General features: G+C 40.3%; 1 protein-coding gene across 2 annotated transcripts in view; it reads right to left on the bottom strand.

Annotated features, from left to right (window-relative positions):
* Positions 1-18,273, bottom strand: part of EIF2AK3 (eukaryotic translation initiation factor 2 alpha kinase 3) — a 55,350-nt gene that overhangs the window by 10,011 nt on the left and 27,066 nt on the right. For both annotated transcript variants that reach the window (XM_070729547.1, XM_070729548.1), the window contains 6 exons: positions 11,870-12,007; positions 10,596-10,718; positions 7,662-7,882; positions 6,775-6,875; positions 5,678-5,800; positions 2,021-2,170 (listed from right to left, as the gene is read on the bottom strand). In XM_070729547.1, the coding sequence (XP_070585648.1) occupies positions 2,021-2,170; positions 5,678-5,800; positions 6,775-6,875; positions 7,662-7,882; positions 10,596-10,718; positions 11,870-12,007 (856 nt within the window). The remainder of the gene's footprint in view (positions 1-2,020; positions 2,171-5,677; positions 5,801-6,774; positions 6,876-7,661; positions 7,883-10,595; positions 10,719-11,869; positions 12,008-18,273) is intronic.

The raw sequence follows: 18,273 nt of genomic DNA, 5'->3' as shown, positions 1-18,273 counted from the left end.
CTTATAAGTTTACCATGCTTGCATCTTTGAACAAAAGGTACATTCCTGACAAAATCTGCATTCTGTGAATTTTGGGGTAGTTTACTGCTTTAAAACCTGTGCCAGAAATTTTATGCAACAGAAAATGCATTTCTGAAAATGCATGTAAATTTTTAACACTTTTTAAAACATAGAAAGACTAAGCAAAAATGAGAAGTTTGTACATTCAATCTCAACTGCCAAACTATACTAGACCTATAAAGGCACAAATAGAGTTCCTCTGGAAGATGCCCCTTCTGATGTTGATCAGTCCATAGCTTTCATTCCCAACAAAAAGCTCAGTCTTCCAATATTTCATCGCCTTTTCTATGAATTTCCTGATGTTTTCATTGACTCCAATGACTTCCAGGGATTTTATGATCCAGCTGTGTGTCAATGAGTCAAAGGCTTTCTTGTAGTCAATCCAGGTCATGTATAGGTTTGTTTTCCTGTTCTTACAGTTCTCCGAAATAATTTTATCAATTAGAAGCTGGTCTTTCGTACCTCTACTTCGTCTTTTATTGCCCTTTTGCTCCACTGGCATGATGTCATTTTCTTCTAGGTAGTCCTGAATTCTGTCAGCTATGATACCTGTCAGCAGTTTGAGTTGGTCGGTAAACATGTTATTGGCCTGTAGTTTCCTGGTATGGCTCCTTTCGCTGTGTCTTTCTGTATTAAATATGTTCTGCCAGTTGTAAGCCATTCACTAATATTTCCTGTCTGCAGCATTTTGTTGAACAATTCGGCCATTTTTGCATGCAGGCTGGTCAGGTATTTCAGCCAAAAACCATGCACCTGATCAGTGCCAGGGGATGTCCAGTTCTTTACCCTCTTCACTCTTTCTGCAATCATTTCAGGTGTTATCTCCAGCTGCTGCATATTGCTCCCTGAGAATTCCTTCTCAAACTCCTTTATCCACCCAGCAGTCCTGTTATAGTCCTTTTCGACCTCCCAGAGATCTTTCCAGAACTTTGTCGTTATTTTCACCTCTGGCTTTTCCATTTTCTTATCTGTTTGCTGATGCAGGTTCTGGTAGAACTGCCTCTGGTTGGATTGAAATGTTTGATTCTGCCTGTACTGGGTGATCCTAGCTTCATATCGCTCAATTTTTCTGGCTGATGCTGTTATCTGCTGCATTACAATTTCCAGAGCTTCCTCAATTTTTGTTGTACTAAGCCAGTACTTTTTTGTCAAATAGTCTTTGATCTTTTGATTGTTCAGTTTCTGCTCCTTAATGTTCTTCAAATTACTTGCATCTGATCTCAAGCTTTTGATTTTCAGTTCTAGTCGGATTTTCCATTTTGGTTTTCCAGTTGGTTTTCCAATTGGTTTCTGTTGCAGTAACCCTAGTTCTTCAGTCACTATCACAGCTGTAGGCAAGCTGATTCAATTCTTCAATTGAAGTTACATTGAAAGTTGCAAGTGCAGAGTTAATGTCTTCCATCAGTGGGACAAGTCGTTTCTTGCTTATGTTTTTTAAGGTTGGCAGTCTCTTTCACTCTACATTGGACCCTGCATGAGCAAGTATTTGGTCCTTCAGTTCTTGCTGATTATTATTATTATTATTATTATTATTATTTAGATTTGTATGCTGCCCCTCTCCGTAGACTCGGGGCAGCTCACAGCAATAATAAAAACAATGTACAATAACAAATCTAATATATTTAAAAAATATCTAAAACCCCTTATTTAAAAACAAGACATACACACAAACATACCAGTTATTCAATAATGTATATCCTGACTTTTATACCTTGCTGAACTCATGAAGCAATAATGGACTAATAAAGAGAGTTCCATCTGATCTACAATCCAGGCATTAAAATAGAGCCACAAATTCTCAGTTTTATTGAAATGGCTACATTATATTCTGATTAGGTCTTGATTCCTACATAGATACTATTCTAATTTTTTTTTTGATTTAACAAGATTTGTGAACGCAACCATTATTTCCAGAGTCCTTTAATGAACTTATACATTTTCTAAAAACTAAGGTAAATACCTCTCGTCTTTCAACAACAGCTCATCCATTCTTTCTTGCCAGCTTTCAGGTGGTGTTTCTAACCAAGCATTAAAATATCGGACAATAGAAGGGTGTTCAAGTTTTGCTAATGCTTTAACTTCACGCATAACTTTTTCACGTGCCAGCTCCCTAAAATTTGAGGTAACGCAACAAAAACAAAGACAAAAGATTTATGCAGGGTAAATTGGTCAAATATTACCTTCCATAGCCTTTTCATGTGGAAAAATATATTTTCTTTAATTTCCTTACATGTAAATTGTACGTCCTACTCAGTAATTAATTCAAATACAGTGGAACCCCGACATACGAGCAGCTCTACTTACGAGCTACTCGAGATACGAGCTGGGAGAGTAGAGAAATTTTTGTTCGACTCACGAGCTTCCATTCGGGATACGAGCCGAGAAGAGCCGGCCTGGCTTGCTTTGCTTCCGAGCTGATGCAGAGCCGAATAAAGCGTCACGCCCCTCTGACGCTTTCGGCGGCTTCCGAAGCGATGCTGGGCTCTTTTGCCGCCAAAAGCGTCAGGGGGGCGTGACGCTTTATTCGGCTCTGCATCAGCTCGGAAGCAAAGCAAGCCAGGCCGGCTCTTCTCAGTATCCAGCTCTTGGTGAGTCCTTGGCTTCTGCTGGGGGTGCAGAAGCGGGCGGGGGGGGGGGCGGCAAAAAAAACGCCCGGACAAGCACTTGCTGCGAGGCGGGCGGGGGGGGGGGGGGCAAAAAAACCGCCCGGACAAGCACTTGCTGCGAGAGGCGGGCGGGGGGGGGGGGGGCAAAAAAAACGCCCGGACAAGCACTTGCTGCGAGAGGCGGGCGGGGGAAAAAAAAACACCCGGACAAGCACTTGCTGCGAGGCGGGCGGGGGGGGGGGGGCGGCAAAAAAAACCGCCCGGACAAGCACTTGCTGCGAGGCGGGCGGGGGGGAGGGGGCAAAAAAAATGCCCGGACAAGCACTTGCTGCGAGAGGCGGGCGGGGGGAGGGGGCAAAAAAAACGCCCGGACAAGCACTTGCTGCGAGGCGGGCGGGGGGGGGGCAAAAAAAACGCCCGGACAAGCACTTGCTACAAGGCGGGCGGGGGGGGGGGGGTGGCAAAAAAAACGCCCGGACAAGCACTTGCTGCAAGGCGGGCGGGGGGGGGGGTGGCAAAAAAACACGCCCGGACAAGCACTTGCTGCAAGGCGGGTGGGGGGGGGGCGGCAAAAAAACCGGGGCACTTTCGCTGCGAGTGGCGGGAAAAAATAAGCAAGAAAAAATAAGCGGCTTTTCCGCTGCCTCCTAAAGTGGGGAAGTTCGCCAGGAGGCAGCAGAAAAGCCGCGCGCGTCTTTTAAAACATCGGAGCCGGCATGGGGAGGCTCTCAATCAACCCCCGAGTCCGGGTTCGGGGCTCGGAGGCTGATTAAAAGCCTCCCCATGCCGGCTCCGATGTTTTAAAACACACGCGCGGCTTTTCCACTGCCTCCTAAAGTGGGGAAGTTCGCCAGGAGGCAGCAGAAAAGCCGCGCGTGTGTTTTAAAACATCGGAGCCGGCATGGGGAGGCTCTCAATCAACCCCCGAGTCCGGGTTCGGGGCTCGGAGGCTGATTAAAAGCCTCCCCATGCCGGCTCCGATGTTTTAAAACACACGCGCGGCTTTTCCGCTGCCTCCTAAAGCGGGGAAGTTCGCCAGGAGGCAGCAGAAAAGCCGCGCGTGTGTTTTAAAACATCGGAGCCGGCATGGGGAGGCTCTCAATCAACCCCCGAGTCCGGGTTCGGGGCTCGGAGGCTGATTAAAAGCCTCCCCATGCCGGCTCCGATGTTTTAAAACACACGCGCGGCTTTTCCGCTGCCTCCTAAAGTGGGGAAGTTCGCCAGGAGGCAGCAGAAAAGCCGCGCGTGTGTTTTAAAACATCGGAGCCGGCATGGGGAGGCTCTCAATCAACCCCCGAGTCCGGGTTCGGGGCTCGGGGGCTGATTAAAAGCCTCCCCATGCCGGCTCCGATGTTTTAAAACACACGCGCGGCTTTTCCGCTGCCTCCTAAAGTGGGGAAGTTCGCCAGGAGGCAGCAGAAAAGCCGCGCGTGTGTTTTAAAACATCGGAGCCGGCATGGGGAGGCTCTCAATCAACCCCCGAGTCCGGGTTCGGGGCTCGGGGGCTGATTAAAAGCCTCCCCATGCCGGCTCCGATGTTTTAAAACACACGCGCGGCTTTTCCGCTGCCTCCTAAAGTGGGGAAGTTCGCCAGGAGGCAGCAGAAAAGCCGCGCGTGTGTTTTAAAACATCGGAGCCGGCATGGGGAGGCTCTCAATCAACCCCCGAGTCCGGGTTCGGGGCTCGGGGGCTGATTAAAAGCCTCCCCATGCCGGCTCCGATGTTTTAAAACACACGCGCGGCTTTTCCGCTGCCTCCTAAAGTGGGGAAGTTCGCCAGGAGGCAGCAGAAAAGCCGCGCGTGTGTTTTAAAACATCGGAGCCGGCATGGGGAGGCTCTCAATCCACCCCCGAGTCCGGGTTCGGGGCTCGGGGGCTGATTAAAAGCCTCCCCATGCCGGCTCCGATGTTTTAAAACACACGCGCGGCTTTTCCGCTGCCTCCTAAAGTGGGGAAGTTCGCCAGGAGGCAGCAGAAAAGCCGCGCGTGTGTTTTAAAACATCGGAGCCGGCATGGGGAGGCTCTCAATCCACCCCCGAGTCCGGGTTCGGGGCTCGGGGGCTGATTAAAAGCCTCCCCATGCCGGCTCCGATGTTTTAAAACACACGCGCGGCTTTTCCGCTGCCTCCTAAAGTGGGGAAGTTCGCCAGGAGGCAGCAGAAAAGCCGCGCGTGTGTTTTAAAACATCGGAGCCGGCATGGGGAGGCTCTCAATCAACCCCCGAGTCCGGGTTCGGGGCTCGGGGGCTGATTAAAAGCCTCCCCATGCCGGCTCCGATGTTTTAAAACACACGCGCGGCTTTTCCGCTGCCTCCTAAAGTGGGGAAGTTCGCCAGGAGGCAGCAGAAAAGCCGCGCGTGTCTTTTAAAACATCGGAGCCGGCATGGGGAGGCTCTCAATCAACCCCCGAGTCCGGGTTCGGGGCTCGGAGGCTGATTAAAAGCCTCCACATGCCGGCTCCGATGTTTTAAAACACACGCGCGGCTTTTCTGCTGCCTCCTGGCGAACTTCCCCGCTTCAGCCGACGTCTTTTCCCCTCAGCCCTCGGGCTTGCACGCATTAATCGCTTTTACATTGTTTCCTATGGGAAACAATGTTTCGACATACGAGCTGTTCGACGTGCGAGCCTCCTTCCGGAACCAATTAAACTCGTAAGTCGGGGTTCCACTGTAGTCTATTTTCTTATTCAACTCAACATTTTATTAGAACTTTTATAAATATGATTATAATTTCAGGACTGAACCCTTTTGATTGAAAGTTGAAGAACTCAAGCTTCCTTTTCCAATAGGAAAAAAATTGCAATTAATCCAACATAAAATGTTTCAAACAAAAATATTCTTGACTGTGGTTCACTTTGTAATTAAAAAAATAGTTTAGGAATTAACATTTATACAAAGTTCCAAGAGAATAAACTTCCCAGCCATTGAATAAAATGGTTCTAAAACAACAACAATCAACCTTGGCTCCACATCTAGAGTAGAATATGAAGGCAACCAGAAAGGTATGTAGTTACCTATTTGGAAGACGAATTCTTTTAATAGCATAGTTACAATCATCAACTTTGTTTCTGGCTTCAAATACGACTCCAAAACCTCCATGACCAAGACACTGGATTGGTTCAAAATCTGTCAGATACCTGCAAGAAAACACAGAAGTAAATTGATATTTCCTGTACTTGCATGCTACTATTTTAACATAGGCTTTTATTTAATGATTTACATATTTAAGTTGTTAGTTGTCTGGTCATTGTATGTGAGCAGACATTCAGCATAATGCCAATAATTGGGGAACTGTTTGTCTTCTACATTTGCTTCTGAAGAAAATTAGCCACTCCTTGATCAACATGGCAGATTAAAAGAAGCCTGAATTATATTGTTTCTTACATTTTCAGTTCAAACGAATATATATATTTAAACTGGTCTACTAAGAGACTAGTGATTTCTTAATGTATGCTGCACATTAAGTTTGTATTGTGGATTGACAGATAAGTCAGTATAGAGGCTCTGGCTATCAGTAATGATAAGCATGAAAGCACAAGCTTTTTTATTGGGTTTTATTGTGTTTTTTAATTGTTGTTACTTAGCAATCTTTATGAGTTTATTTTTAAAACTGTTTCATATTTTATTTGAAATTCCATTAATAAATGTAAAGAAACATAAAATTAATCATTTGTATGTAAAATCCTGCTTTATTAATATTTCCATTATTATGTTAATACAATACTTTCTTCCACTTAAGTTATTTTTGAAGTGTAAGAAAATGCATCACAGAAAACCATAGAAAAACCATATCAATAACACATAATTGAAATAGCAGTTGCCTCTAAAGGTTTTATAATCCCACCCAGTAATTTATCTCACATTAACAAGTATAACCAAACTTTTTACTATTTCTTCTATTACTCTTGTTAAAAAGTAGCAACGAAGATGGGTTGGAGATACTATACATTTAAGAGAAATGAATTTGGAAATAATGCTAGTAGAATACTCCTCCGACATTAAATATACCCACTACTTTTAACACAAACTAAAACAAATTAACTATCAATGTTTATTTTTCAAAGGCTACTGCAATGAATGCACTTTGTCAAAGAAGAATGACTACTTTTACCTTGACACATATCCAGAATTCTTAAGGTCATCTCTGCTGTTATCTTTGGTTTCTTCATTTTTATTATCTGTCTGACACTGAGTTTCAGATTCCTTCCGATGCTGAAAAACAAAACAAATACCGTAAGTCAATTAGAATGAAATATTAATTGGAAAAATTATCTAATTTCAGATTTGTGTTCTGGATTTCTAAAGGATGCAGGTAAATAAGATATCACAAAAAACATCACAGTTTCTACCACCTATTCAATCTCACTGGAGAGAATGGCTGCTGAAGATTTTCTCCCAAAGAAAGGGAAGAGTCTCAAAATAGGCATTTTCTGTGACAGTTCCCTTTATTAGAAAATTTCTCACAATATATTTCCATAGAAAAGCTGAAAACTGCCTGTTTCAGGGATATTTTGGAATCAGTTTGGAGCGAATTTCCAGTACCAAAGGAATAAATGTGAATATAATTTATGTTTACAGGTATTGTTAGTGTTTTGCATATATTTTAAGTATTTGCATTGACTTTGTTGTTTATTTATTACAGTCCTTCAAAACAGAACAGCTTATACATTTCAGATATTCTCAGCTATTCTGATGTGAATTTAAAAAGTGAAAGTTGCAGAACTAGTGAAAATGTTTTCAATGTTTGGCTTCTGGCTATACAGTGTGATTGTGTGAAAACACTAAAAATATAGAACATGATTTAAATATATTAATAATTTAGAAATCTTGTTTATAAATCTAAATGTTACTTTTATTGCACTAAAAGATGAAGCAGACAATCACATTTGATCTGAAATATTTATTTTAATACTGATGATTAGCAAGTTAATAAAGGAAATTCAAAGTTTTTTTATAAAGGAAATATGTGTACTTTTATTTCTAGAATCCTTTACTTACCCGGTTATGAGCATCAGATTGGAAAAGCCTGCGCACAATGAAAGTTGTGGCCATAATACAGAATAAGATGGTACTAGCAATTTCTTTCCACCAGTGGAGAAGTAGAACTGGATCTTTTTTTCGGATGGTCTTTGAATTCATATTGTCCGAAAATCTTACAGTTATCTGTGTGCTTCGTCTATTCCTCTCTCGTGTGTAGTATGGCAAAAAATAGCCATTATCTATAATTAAAATAGTGAATATCTTTAATTTTTTTCTAAAACCCATTTAAATCATATTATTTGCCACATTCTGCAGTATCCCAACAGAGCCACACTTTGGAGAACCTCAACATAGTACTCAAGCTGGAATGTGAGATGTCCAAAACTGAACATTGGGAATAGATATTATTGGAGATATAGGAAATATTAGATTTTTTTTCCTCCAGCGTTGCTGCATAATGACAGTTACCATCCATTATGAACAAAAGAGTTGAACATAAATTAAGAACATTATCTTGTCTTCTGTTTTATAAGGATCTTTGAAAGGATAAAATAACCTAACTGGGAGAATGGATAATTTTACCTCAGCTTCACACGGGCTACATAGAAATACTTTTCTGGCAGTTAAAATAAACATTTTGCATGAAATATAACCTGGCCACTTTTCTCTCTCTTTTTTGTTTAACTATCCAATTTTAGTGGGTTTAAATTGTAAATTTAAATTGTAGAGGAAGAGCCTTTTCTGTGGGGCCCCCTGGCCCTCTGGAATCAGCTCCCCCTGGAGATTCGCACTGCTCCCACCCTCCTTGCCTTCCGAAAGAATCTAAAAGCACATCTTTGCTGTCAGGCCTGGGGACATTAGACCTTCCCCTGCCCAACAAATGTTAGCATGATTATTGTGAATGTGAATGAATGTTTTAAATTAGAATTTTAAGAATTCTTTTTTTTTTAGCATGTTAATTGGACAAACTATTGTTATGTATTTTGGTATACAGTATGTTGTGAGCCGCCTCGAGTCCACGGAGAGGGGCGCCGTACAAGTCCAAACAAACAAACAAACATATGATTGTGCATACTTTTTTTCAGAGTATAAGACACACTTTAGTTTGGGGGGAGGAAAACAAGGAAAAAAGACTTCTGCCTCTCAGTAATTTACCAAAGAGCAAACAAAGGCTGTGTATTTCTGTGCATGTGTGACTATCCCATAGAAATAGCAAAGAATTGGAGAAATGTATATTATGGCAGTATATTAATGCCAGAATGTTTTCTTAAATGTAATCACACTAATTCCTGCCAATTATTTAAATAGATCTATTCCAAACATGAGTAAGAGAAGATTTAGCTGCTTTATCTTAATACTAAACAGGACACTGTTACATTTCAGATTATAGTTTTATAGATCTTTAAAATTGATGTGGCTTTCTGGAAGTATTCTCTGCTATTTAAAAGAAGATACAATAACACTGGGCCTCTTCAAGCATTTATTTTAAAAAGCTTCTTCATTTTGTTAAGTTAATAATAAAGCGGTCTTTAAAAAATAAGTCTGATAATTTGAACATTGTATAGGCATTTATAGTTATTGACCTACCTCCTTGCAGCAAAAAACAAACAGCCAGTTTCAGCATGATCTGATCCCTTCAGCAATTTGCCTCCATGCAACATTTTAGCATGGCTTGCCTGCTGTTTACTGTGAGGAGTAAATTGCTGGTAGGCAGAGACCAAAGGGTTGGGGTAGCTGGGTGGGACTACATTTGATGTATAAGATGCACCCAGGTTTTCACCCTCTTTTGGGTGGTAAAAAGGTGCATCTTATACTCCAAAAAATAAGGTAATTTTTTTACATTCTTACTTAGTTTCTTCAAACTTATCCTGCTTTAGGAATACCGAGTAATGTTTTACTACTACCTATTTTATATACCTATGTCATGTAAAAAGCAGCTGGGAAGGTGATAACTAAATCTGATTCCACACTATTTGTCAAAAACAATATTACAAAACCCATGTTGTGTGGTCCTCTAAAGTTTTTTTTTAATTAAAAATTGTTGTTATAAACAATGAGTAGGAGGTGCAAATGTAGTAAATATCATTGCTATTCATCAGGATCTTTTGAAGATTACCTCAGAAAGGGTTGTTTCTTGGAGAACTTTTTTCTTAGAATTTTTTTTAATATTTTTTTTCCTGCACCCAATTATTTCTTTCTCTTGCTTCACATCCATCTAGGATTTTTTAAAATTCTTTTCTCTTTATTTCTCAGTAAAACTATCAATTTTTCTTTTTCCAATCACAATCTTATTTTCCCCGTTTTACTATTTCTCTTGGAATACAGCTGGAAAGCATGCATGAATTTATATGTATATACCTGCCCACTTCTGTATAATTATGGCTGGTATGTGAGAGAGATGATTGTTATACAGAGATAGGTCAATTAATTCTGTAAATGGGATGCCTTACTTTAATCAATTTGAAAAACCTTTTTTTAAGTATAATTTTGAGAAGTATGTTTAACCAAGCATATATATATTATATATATATATATAGGATAGGAATTGATTTTAATTATGTGGACACTCAGGTAGAAAAAAGGAGGGGGCAAGTTCCAAATAATCTCACCTGATGTTGGCAATTTTATGTAGACAAGACAGGAAAGGTCTACATTATAAAAGATTTTTCATTGTATTTTGTTTTGGTTTTCTTTGCTAAAATATTTTTGTCTTCTTTTGGACATTATCCTAAAGCCAGTGTTCTTTTGAAACAAATCTCCCTATTCCAAGTTATTTAGTGAATATAAAACATCATTAATTTATCTAAAAACATAGTTTACCAAATAGGCCAATAACAATTCTACAGAAGTATCAGTATTGTGGTTTTGTTTAAATTAATGAAAGCATAGATCCTAATGTAAATGCAACAATCTTTTGAAGCAATAGTTAAAAATAAAGCACAATTCACATACCATATGGATATTGCAGAACTGACAGAGCACCATTGCTATATTCTTCATGAGAAAACTTGTCATTGCTGAGACATTTATCAAATTCATCAGATCCTACCAGCACTGGTGTTCTTGATGGAGAATCTAAAAAGAAAGCACACTTTTTATAACTACTCTTAGAACAATTTTAAGTTTTATCAATATTAATTCAATAAGGATTAAGATTAAAATTATCTCTTTTTTATATTCTTATTTATGCACTTTTCAAAACCATTATAAGAATTGAAGTTATCTTTTAGAAAACATTTTTGTCTGTTATAAAGGATCACAAAGAGTTGGAAAATATTAACAAGTTGTTAATATTTTAACTATCCAAAAATTTTGAGAATGTACACAACTATGCCACAATATCTGTTTTTAATGTGTTATAAAACCCATAATTCTATGTTAATATTAATAATATTAAATGAATTATTGGATGATTAATCATATGGTATATGATATGGAATTCATATATTGTTGATGTCATCATTATATCTCATATACAAGCTTCCAAATGCAAATTCCAATATATTTATCAAGGCAATTTGTTCAGAAAAAAGTTGAACCATACTTATTACTGAAAGAATATTAAAAAAATATTATTATAGTTTTTATCAATAGAAAACAGTATTGCTTTTTTTCCTGATAGCACTATAACCGTGATGGCAAACCTGTGGCATGCGTGCCAGGGGTGACATGCAGTCCTTTGTGGGTACATGTGCCATCGCCCCAGGTCAGATCTCTGTAGCATTTCCTTTGTGAGCTTCTGTTTCCCTATAAACAATGAAACAGAAGCTCACAAAAGAAAGGTGAGCTTTCTTGGGAAAAAAGGTGCATGCTACTCATGTTGAGATGCCCCACCTTCCAAGGCCAGTCTGTCTTTGGGTCTCTGCTATACATGTGTGCATATCTGCAGGTGCAGGTGTGCATGTCAGCACATGCATGCATTCATGTTTGCACATATGCCTTTCATCTGTGCATGCACATGGTTGGAATTTGACCACTCAGTGTCTAAAGGTTTGCCATCACTGTTCTATAGCATAGTGCTACACATAATAGCAGAGGGATGTCCAAATGTTACTTTTATAAAGTTAGTAAACTATGAGATACATCAATGTTTCAGTATGTAATGTGATATCTTAAAAACCATAAAGAAATTTTCCAACCGCTAAACATCATTCATAATTTTTTATCAAAAATTATACTCCATCCTTCATTTTTGAAAAAAATTAAAAATCTGATAAGTTACTTACGAATCAAAGGCTTCCACTTGATCATAGGCAAATGCATAACAGCATTATCATTTCTGGATTCCAAAGCTTTAGGGTTAGTAGAGAATTTTTCAGAAATTCTAACGGATGACTGCAGATACAGCTGACCTCCATACATTCCTGCACATAAAATCAGCAGTTAATAGTTTTACAGGATTGATAAGTTTCATTCTTTAAATTTCAAAACAGAATGTATATATTCCCGACAGAATTTTTTTTTAAAAAACCAGTAGTGAACTAATAATTGTATACAGTATTCTCAATAGCTGAGACCATTTCATTAAAAATTAATACTGTATAAGTACAGATGCTACCAAATGTATGTAGACGCTACCTTTCCATTTCCCAATTTGTTGCAAAACTGATCATATTCATTGGCCATGCAACAGATATTTTGCTTTCAATGTATGAATATAAAATGAAAATGGACACAATTATTGGTATTTTATAGATATCCTTTTCAGGCAATAATTGTAATCAGGCACTTTCTGTAGTTATGAATAAGTCTTCTATACTTCTCTATAGTCAAAACTCTTCTTGAGGAACCCTGTCCCACTAATCTTATGTTTCATGAGTTCCTTTTCCTAATCGTAAGCTTCAGCTTTTTCCATGTTCTATTTGATTCAGATCAGGACAATCCAAAGTTTGCTTTTCAATCATTCTTGGGTACGCTTAGATATACTGTATGTTTTAGATCAGCGTTTCCCAACCGGTGTGCCGCGGCACACCGGTGTGCCGCGAGACATGGCCAGGTGTGCCGCTAAGCTCCAGCTGGGCGGGGCGCTGCCGGTACTTCCGTCTTGGGGCTCCCGCTCGCAGCTGTCCTCCGCCTCCTGCTCGATGCCGCGGTTTTCGGCGCTCTCCTGCTGGGCGCCAAAGAAGGAAGGCAGGAAGAAGGAGAGCTTTATTCTTCGCGCCTTTTCCCCGCCTTCCTTCTTTGGGACCCAGCAGGAGAGCGCCAAAAACCGCGGCATCGAGCAGGAGCCGGTTGACAGCTGCGAGCGGGAGCCCCAAGACGGAAGTCCCGGCAGCGCCCCGCCCAGCTGGAGCTTCTCCTGCGTCGACGGCAAGTTTCCTTTGTGGCCCGGTGGGAGGGCACTGGCGATGGGAGCGGGGGGCGGGGGCGGCCGCAGTGGCCGCAGGCAGTCGTGGGGAGATGGCGGCGGCGAGAGGGAGCGCTCTCTCTCTCTCTCTCAGCTGACTGCAAGCGGGAGCCCTGACGGTGGCGGTTGGACGTGCTGCTAGACGTCGTACATGCTGGCGCTGCGGGCCTGGCATATACGGTGTCCAGCAGCACGTCCAGCTGCCGCCGTCAGGGCTCCCGCTTGCAGTCAGCTGAGAGAGAGAAAGAAAGAGAGACATATAAGAGAGGCAGAGAGAGAGAGAAAGAGAGACATAGCAAGAGAGGCAGAGAAAGAGACAGAGCAAGAAAGAGAGGCAGAGAAAGAGAGAGAGAGAAAGAGAGACATAGCAAGAGAGGCAGAGAGAGAGAGACAGAGCAAGAAAGAGAGGCAGAGAAAGAGAGACATAGCAAGAGAGGCAGAGAGAGAGAAAAAGAAAGAGAGACATAGCAAGAGAAAAAGAGAGACTTAGCAAGAGGCACAGAGAGAGAGAGAAAGAGAAAGAAAGAGAGACATAGCAAGAGAGACAGAGAGAGAGAAAGAGAGAAAGAGAAAGAAAGAGAGATAGCAAGAGAGGCAAAGAGAAAGAAAGAGACATATAGCAAGACAGTGAAAGAGAGAGAGAGAGCAAGAGAGAGAGAAAAGCAAGAAAGAGATAGCAAGAGAGACAGAGAGAGAGAGAGAGCAAAGGAGAGAGAAAGACATAGAGGAAGGGAAGGAGGGAGAGAGAAAGAGAGCAAAAAAGAGAGAAAGAAAGAAAGAGGGATGGAGAGAGAGAAAGAAGGGAAGGAAGGAAAAGAGAAAGAGGGAGAAATAGAGCGAAAGGGAGGAAGAGAGAGGGTTTTTTTGTCCAAACTTTTCTTTAGCCCTCCCCCCCGCCCCGCCCCCCCCTTTCAGTGTTCCCCGGGATTTTGAAAATATGAATAATGTGCCGCGACTCAAAAAAGGTTGGGAAACACTGTTTTAGATGATTATCCATGACTTGAGACTAGTTTTCTAACTTTGGTTATTATATTTCATTCCAAGAGGTGTTCATTATCTTCTGATTTCCTTGGGCTTTGCATTGATTTCAGTTACCCAGTACCAAAGGCATGTAAGAAACCCCATAACATTATAAAGTCTTCTCAGGTATTCACAATAGATGTCTCAAATTTATGCCTGCATGTCCCAAGCAGCTTTTGATTGAATGGCCATGATGTGGCCCGGAAGAAGGTCTGGCCTGATACTCATAGGCCAATGCAATACATGCCTTGATCCAGCACCCAGTGGTAAAAGGCATCACTTTCTTGCCCACGGAAGTTGGTTGAAATGGCACAAATAAGGATTCAGTTCTCCAGATAGTAGCTGTTCTATTGATATATTCAGAGGGGCTTTGCAGACATCTAATGTATGTCATCTCCGCTCTTGAGGGTGTCTGGGATTTGGTAGAAATCTAGTAAGATAACCTCCTGTGCTCTGTGAAATTGGGCATGAATGTTGGATACAGTCTGAGGACACCTCTGTTGGAATGAAAGACACACAAGTCTGCCTGCATGGAGAGGGCCGCCAACCTGGAAATTCTCCTAGGTGATGTGGTAGCTACGAGAAAGGCCACCTTACTGTAAAGGTCAGTAGTCTGAGGCTGGTAGACCCTAACAGCTCGAACAGGGAAAACATAAGGGCATGTGGGATTAGGGACAGGTTTCAGGTAGGGTATTATGTACCTTGGCAAGTTAGCAACCCCTTTAAAAAACTAAGCACCACCCAGGATAATGGCTAGAGCAGCCACTTGTCTGCGGAGGGTATTAGCTGACAATCCTTTATCAAGGCCCTCCTGAAAAAAGTCTAAGACATTTGGAACTGATGGCAACGTGGAAACCAGTTCCTCCTTTGTGCACCAGCGCAAAAGGTGGACCAGGTCATCGTTCCCTCTAAGCTGAGCAGTGAGCAATTGCTCACTTAAAAATCATCATCAACTCAGAGTTTTCCAAACCTGCCCAGAAGCCGAGAGGGAAATTTTATTATTATTTCTGTGCCGCCCAGTCCCAAAAAATTAGAGGGAACACTGGACCAGGTTGCATATTTTGTTAGTCGAGTCTCGCCGAGAAGCCTGGATAATCAAAATTACTCAGCAGAGAAATGGTCTCTCTGTAGGATCTCCCTTTGAAGTACCAAATGGCTAACTGAAGCCATTGGGTCTCTGGATGTTGCACAAGCCCTTGGCTGAAGGAGAGCCTATCCTGGGCAATCTTCCAGGGACAAGATATGGATAAACTCACCAGGACCACAAACCTGGGCCAGTGAGGCATCATTAGGAAAACATCCACCTCCTCTAACAGGATCTTTCTGATGATCCTCAGAATGAGGGGGATCAGAGGAAAGGCATATAAAAGCCTGGGAGGCCAAGGGCAGCGAAAGGCATTGGTCCCCCCCACACCAGGTGGCCAAAACCATGCAAAGAACTTCGTAAGTTGTGTGTTTGATGGGCTGGCAAAAAGGTTCACACAAGGGTTTTAGTTGCCGATATAATTCTGGATGCAGACACCATTCAGGCTGATCTATGGTTGTCCTGCTCAACCAGTCCACCTGTGTGTTGGAGATCCTGGATATGTCTTCTGCCCACAGGGATAACAAATGCCTCTCTATTGATAGATCCAAGGACCCTGCCTCACTTATTAGGTTCTTGGAACAGTTTCCTCTCTGCTGATTTACATGCATCAACAATAAAACTATTAGAAACAAAAACGATTAAACATGAAATAAATCTAATAACACAACAACACATCGCCCAAAAAATTAAGAACGCAAAACAAACACACTTCGAATTCGCCAACAAACCAGGACGCTGGCTATCACTCAAGCTAGCCCACCAAAAATCTGATAGAAACATAGATTCTTTAGCTGACCCCTCCGGACACTTAAAAACGACTAACTCCGATAAAAAACAAATTATCCAAAATTATTACCAACAACTCTATAAAGCCTCAAATCTGGATGCCGATTTACTATTGAAATATTTACAAACAAATGAACAAAAAACCATGATAACAGATGATCAAAGAACACTCCTGAACAAGTCAATCTCCATCTCAGATATTGAGGCTGCAATAAATAAACAAAAAACCAATAAAACCCCAGGACCAGACGGAATCCCATCCGAATTTTATAAATACCATATCGATACAATGGCACCTATACTTCTAGACATTTATAATAACGCACTCCTACATGCAAAATTACCTAGGTCCTGGTCTGAAACCTACATAACTCTTATCCCCAAGGATACCCAAAATAGACACCTTCTGGAGAATTATAGACCAATCGCACTACTCAATACTGACTATAAAATATTTACATCTATAATCGCGGACAGGCTAAAAAATATATTAAACAAAATTATTCACCCCGACCAAAACGGATTCCTACCGGCAAGAAACATCTCTACAAATACAAGAATCATACTGAATACCTTGGAATATTACGATAAAAACTATGATAAAACAATTGCACTAATATTCATGGATCTTAAAAAAGCTTTCGACATTACCTTATAAATCAAATTGAATACATGAATTTCGGCCCCAAATTTCTCAATTTAATTAAAACCATTTATACTACTCAATCGGTCAAAATCCTTTTCAATAACGATATCACAGACACAATCTCTATAACCAAAGGTGTGCGCCAAGGGTGCCCCCTGGCTCCACTCATTTTTATTCTGGCCATAGAAACATTTCTGAAAACTATAAGAAACAACCCACAAATTCACGGTATCACGATTAAGAAAGAACATTACAAATTACAGGCCTTTGCGGACGACATTGTATTTATCTTACAAGATCCCATACAAACAGCACCCATTCTATTTGATGAAATACATAAATTTGGTGAAATATCTGGTCTGCAAATTAATAAGAACAAAACTCAAATTTTGACAAAAAACATGATACCAAAAGATATACTTTCCTTGGAAGAACTAATTAGAATTAAAACTACAAAAAAAAATTAAATACTTAGGAATTTGGATGACCTCAAATTATGCTACGATTAAAAAGGATAATTATGAACGACTTCTTAAAAAAATACAACAAGATTTCAATAGATGGTCGAAACTAAATTTATCCATTATGGGGAAAATATTTGCTATAAAATCAAACATTCTTCCAAGGTTTCTCTATCTATTTCAAGTTGCCCCAATAAATCTGAAGTAATCTTTCTTTAACACTTTGCACAAACAAATAAAGAAATTTATTTGGGCAAAGAAGAAGGACAGAATAAAACTGAAAAACCTTCAGGATCATCGATCCAGGGGCGGACTTGGACTTCCGGATTTCTATATTTACTACCAAGCCACAATCCTAACAATGATAAAAGATTGGATCACTCTCAAAAATACAAGACTCCTAACTCTAGAAGGTTTCGATCTTCTTGCTGGGTGGCACGCTTTTTTAACAACAGATTATCACAAAATACCCAAATACTTTAAAAATCATTACTTGCGTAAAACTCTAATAACAATTTGGTTTACTATAAAAAAAAATTACTATACTTCGATATCAAAATGGATATCTCCCAATGAATTACTAATTTTTCCTAACCTTTTCTCCCACACCAAAATTTTGAGATACCAACAGTTACTCGACAAATAAGATGCTCTCATACCCAAACAACAATTGAACGACCAAGGAATTAACATAGATTGGCTAACATACTTACAAATTAAATTAAAATACGAGCAACACAAAAAACAATTTGGATTCCAAAATGACAATGTAATAGACATGATTCTTTTTGGCCCCTCTACAAAAATGATTTGAAAACTATATAATTATTTACTAATACAAGAAAATCCTGAAGAACAAGTGAAATGTTGCATGATAGCCTGGGCTCAGAATTTTGGGTATACGATTAACCTAATCGAGTGAGAGAAAACATGGACATTAAACTACAAAATGACAACGGCAATGTCTTATAAAGAGAACCAAATGAAAATGTTTTATCGATGGCATTTGCCCCCAGCAAGAATATCCAAAATGTTCCCCAACTTTTCACCGACTTGTTGGAAATGCAAAACTAAACCGGGAACATATTACCACACATGGTGGACATGCCCACTTGCACAAAAATATTGGACAACAATTCAAAATCTAATTGACCAAGTCATGTCAATTAAATTGCCACTTAAACCTGAGCTTTACCTTTTAGGCATATTTAGGCAAAACCTTACTAAAGCACAAAAATATCTCATCTTACAAATTATAACAGCAGCTAGAATATCGTATGCCT

This window comes from Erythrolamprus reginae, chromosome Z (genome assembly GCF_031021105.1).
Source record: "Erythrolamprus reginae isolate rEryReg1 chromosome Z, rEryReg1.hap1, whole genome shotgun sequence".
NCBI lineage: Eukaryota > Metazoa > Chordata > Lepidosauria > Squamata > Dipsadidae > Erythrolamprus > Erythrolamprus reginae.
The sequence above is the reverse complement of the archived record's forward strand: the minus strand, read 5'-3'. Positions and strand labels throughout refer to the sequence as shown.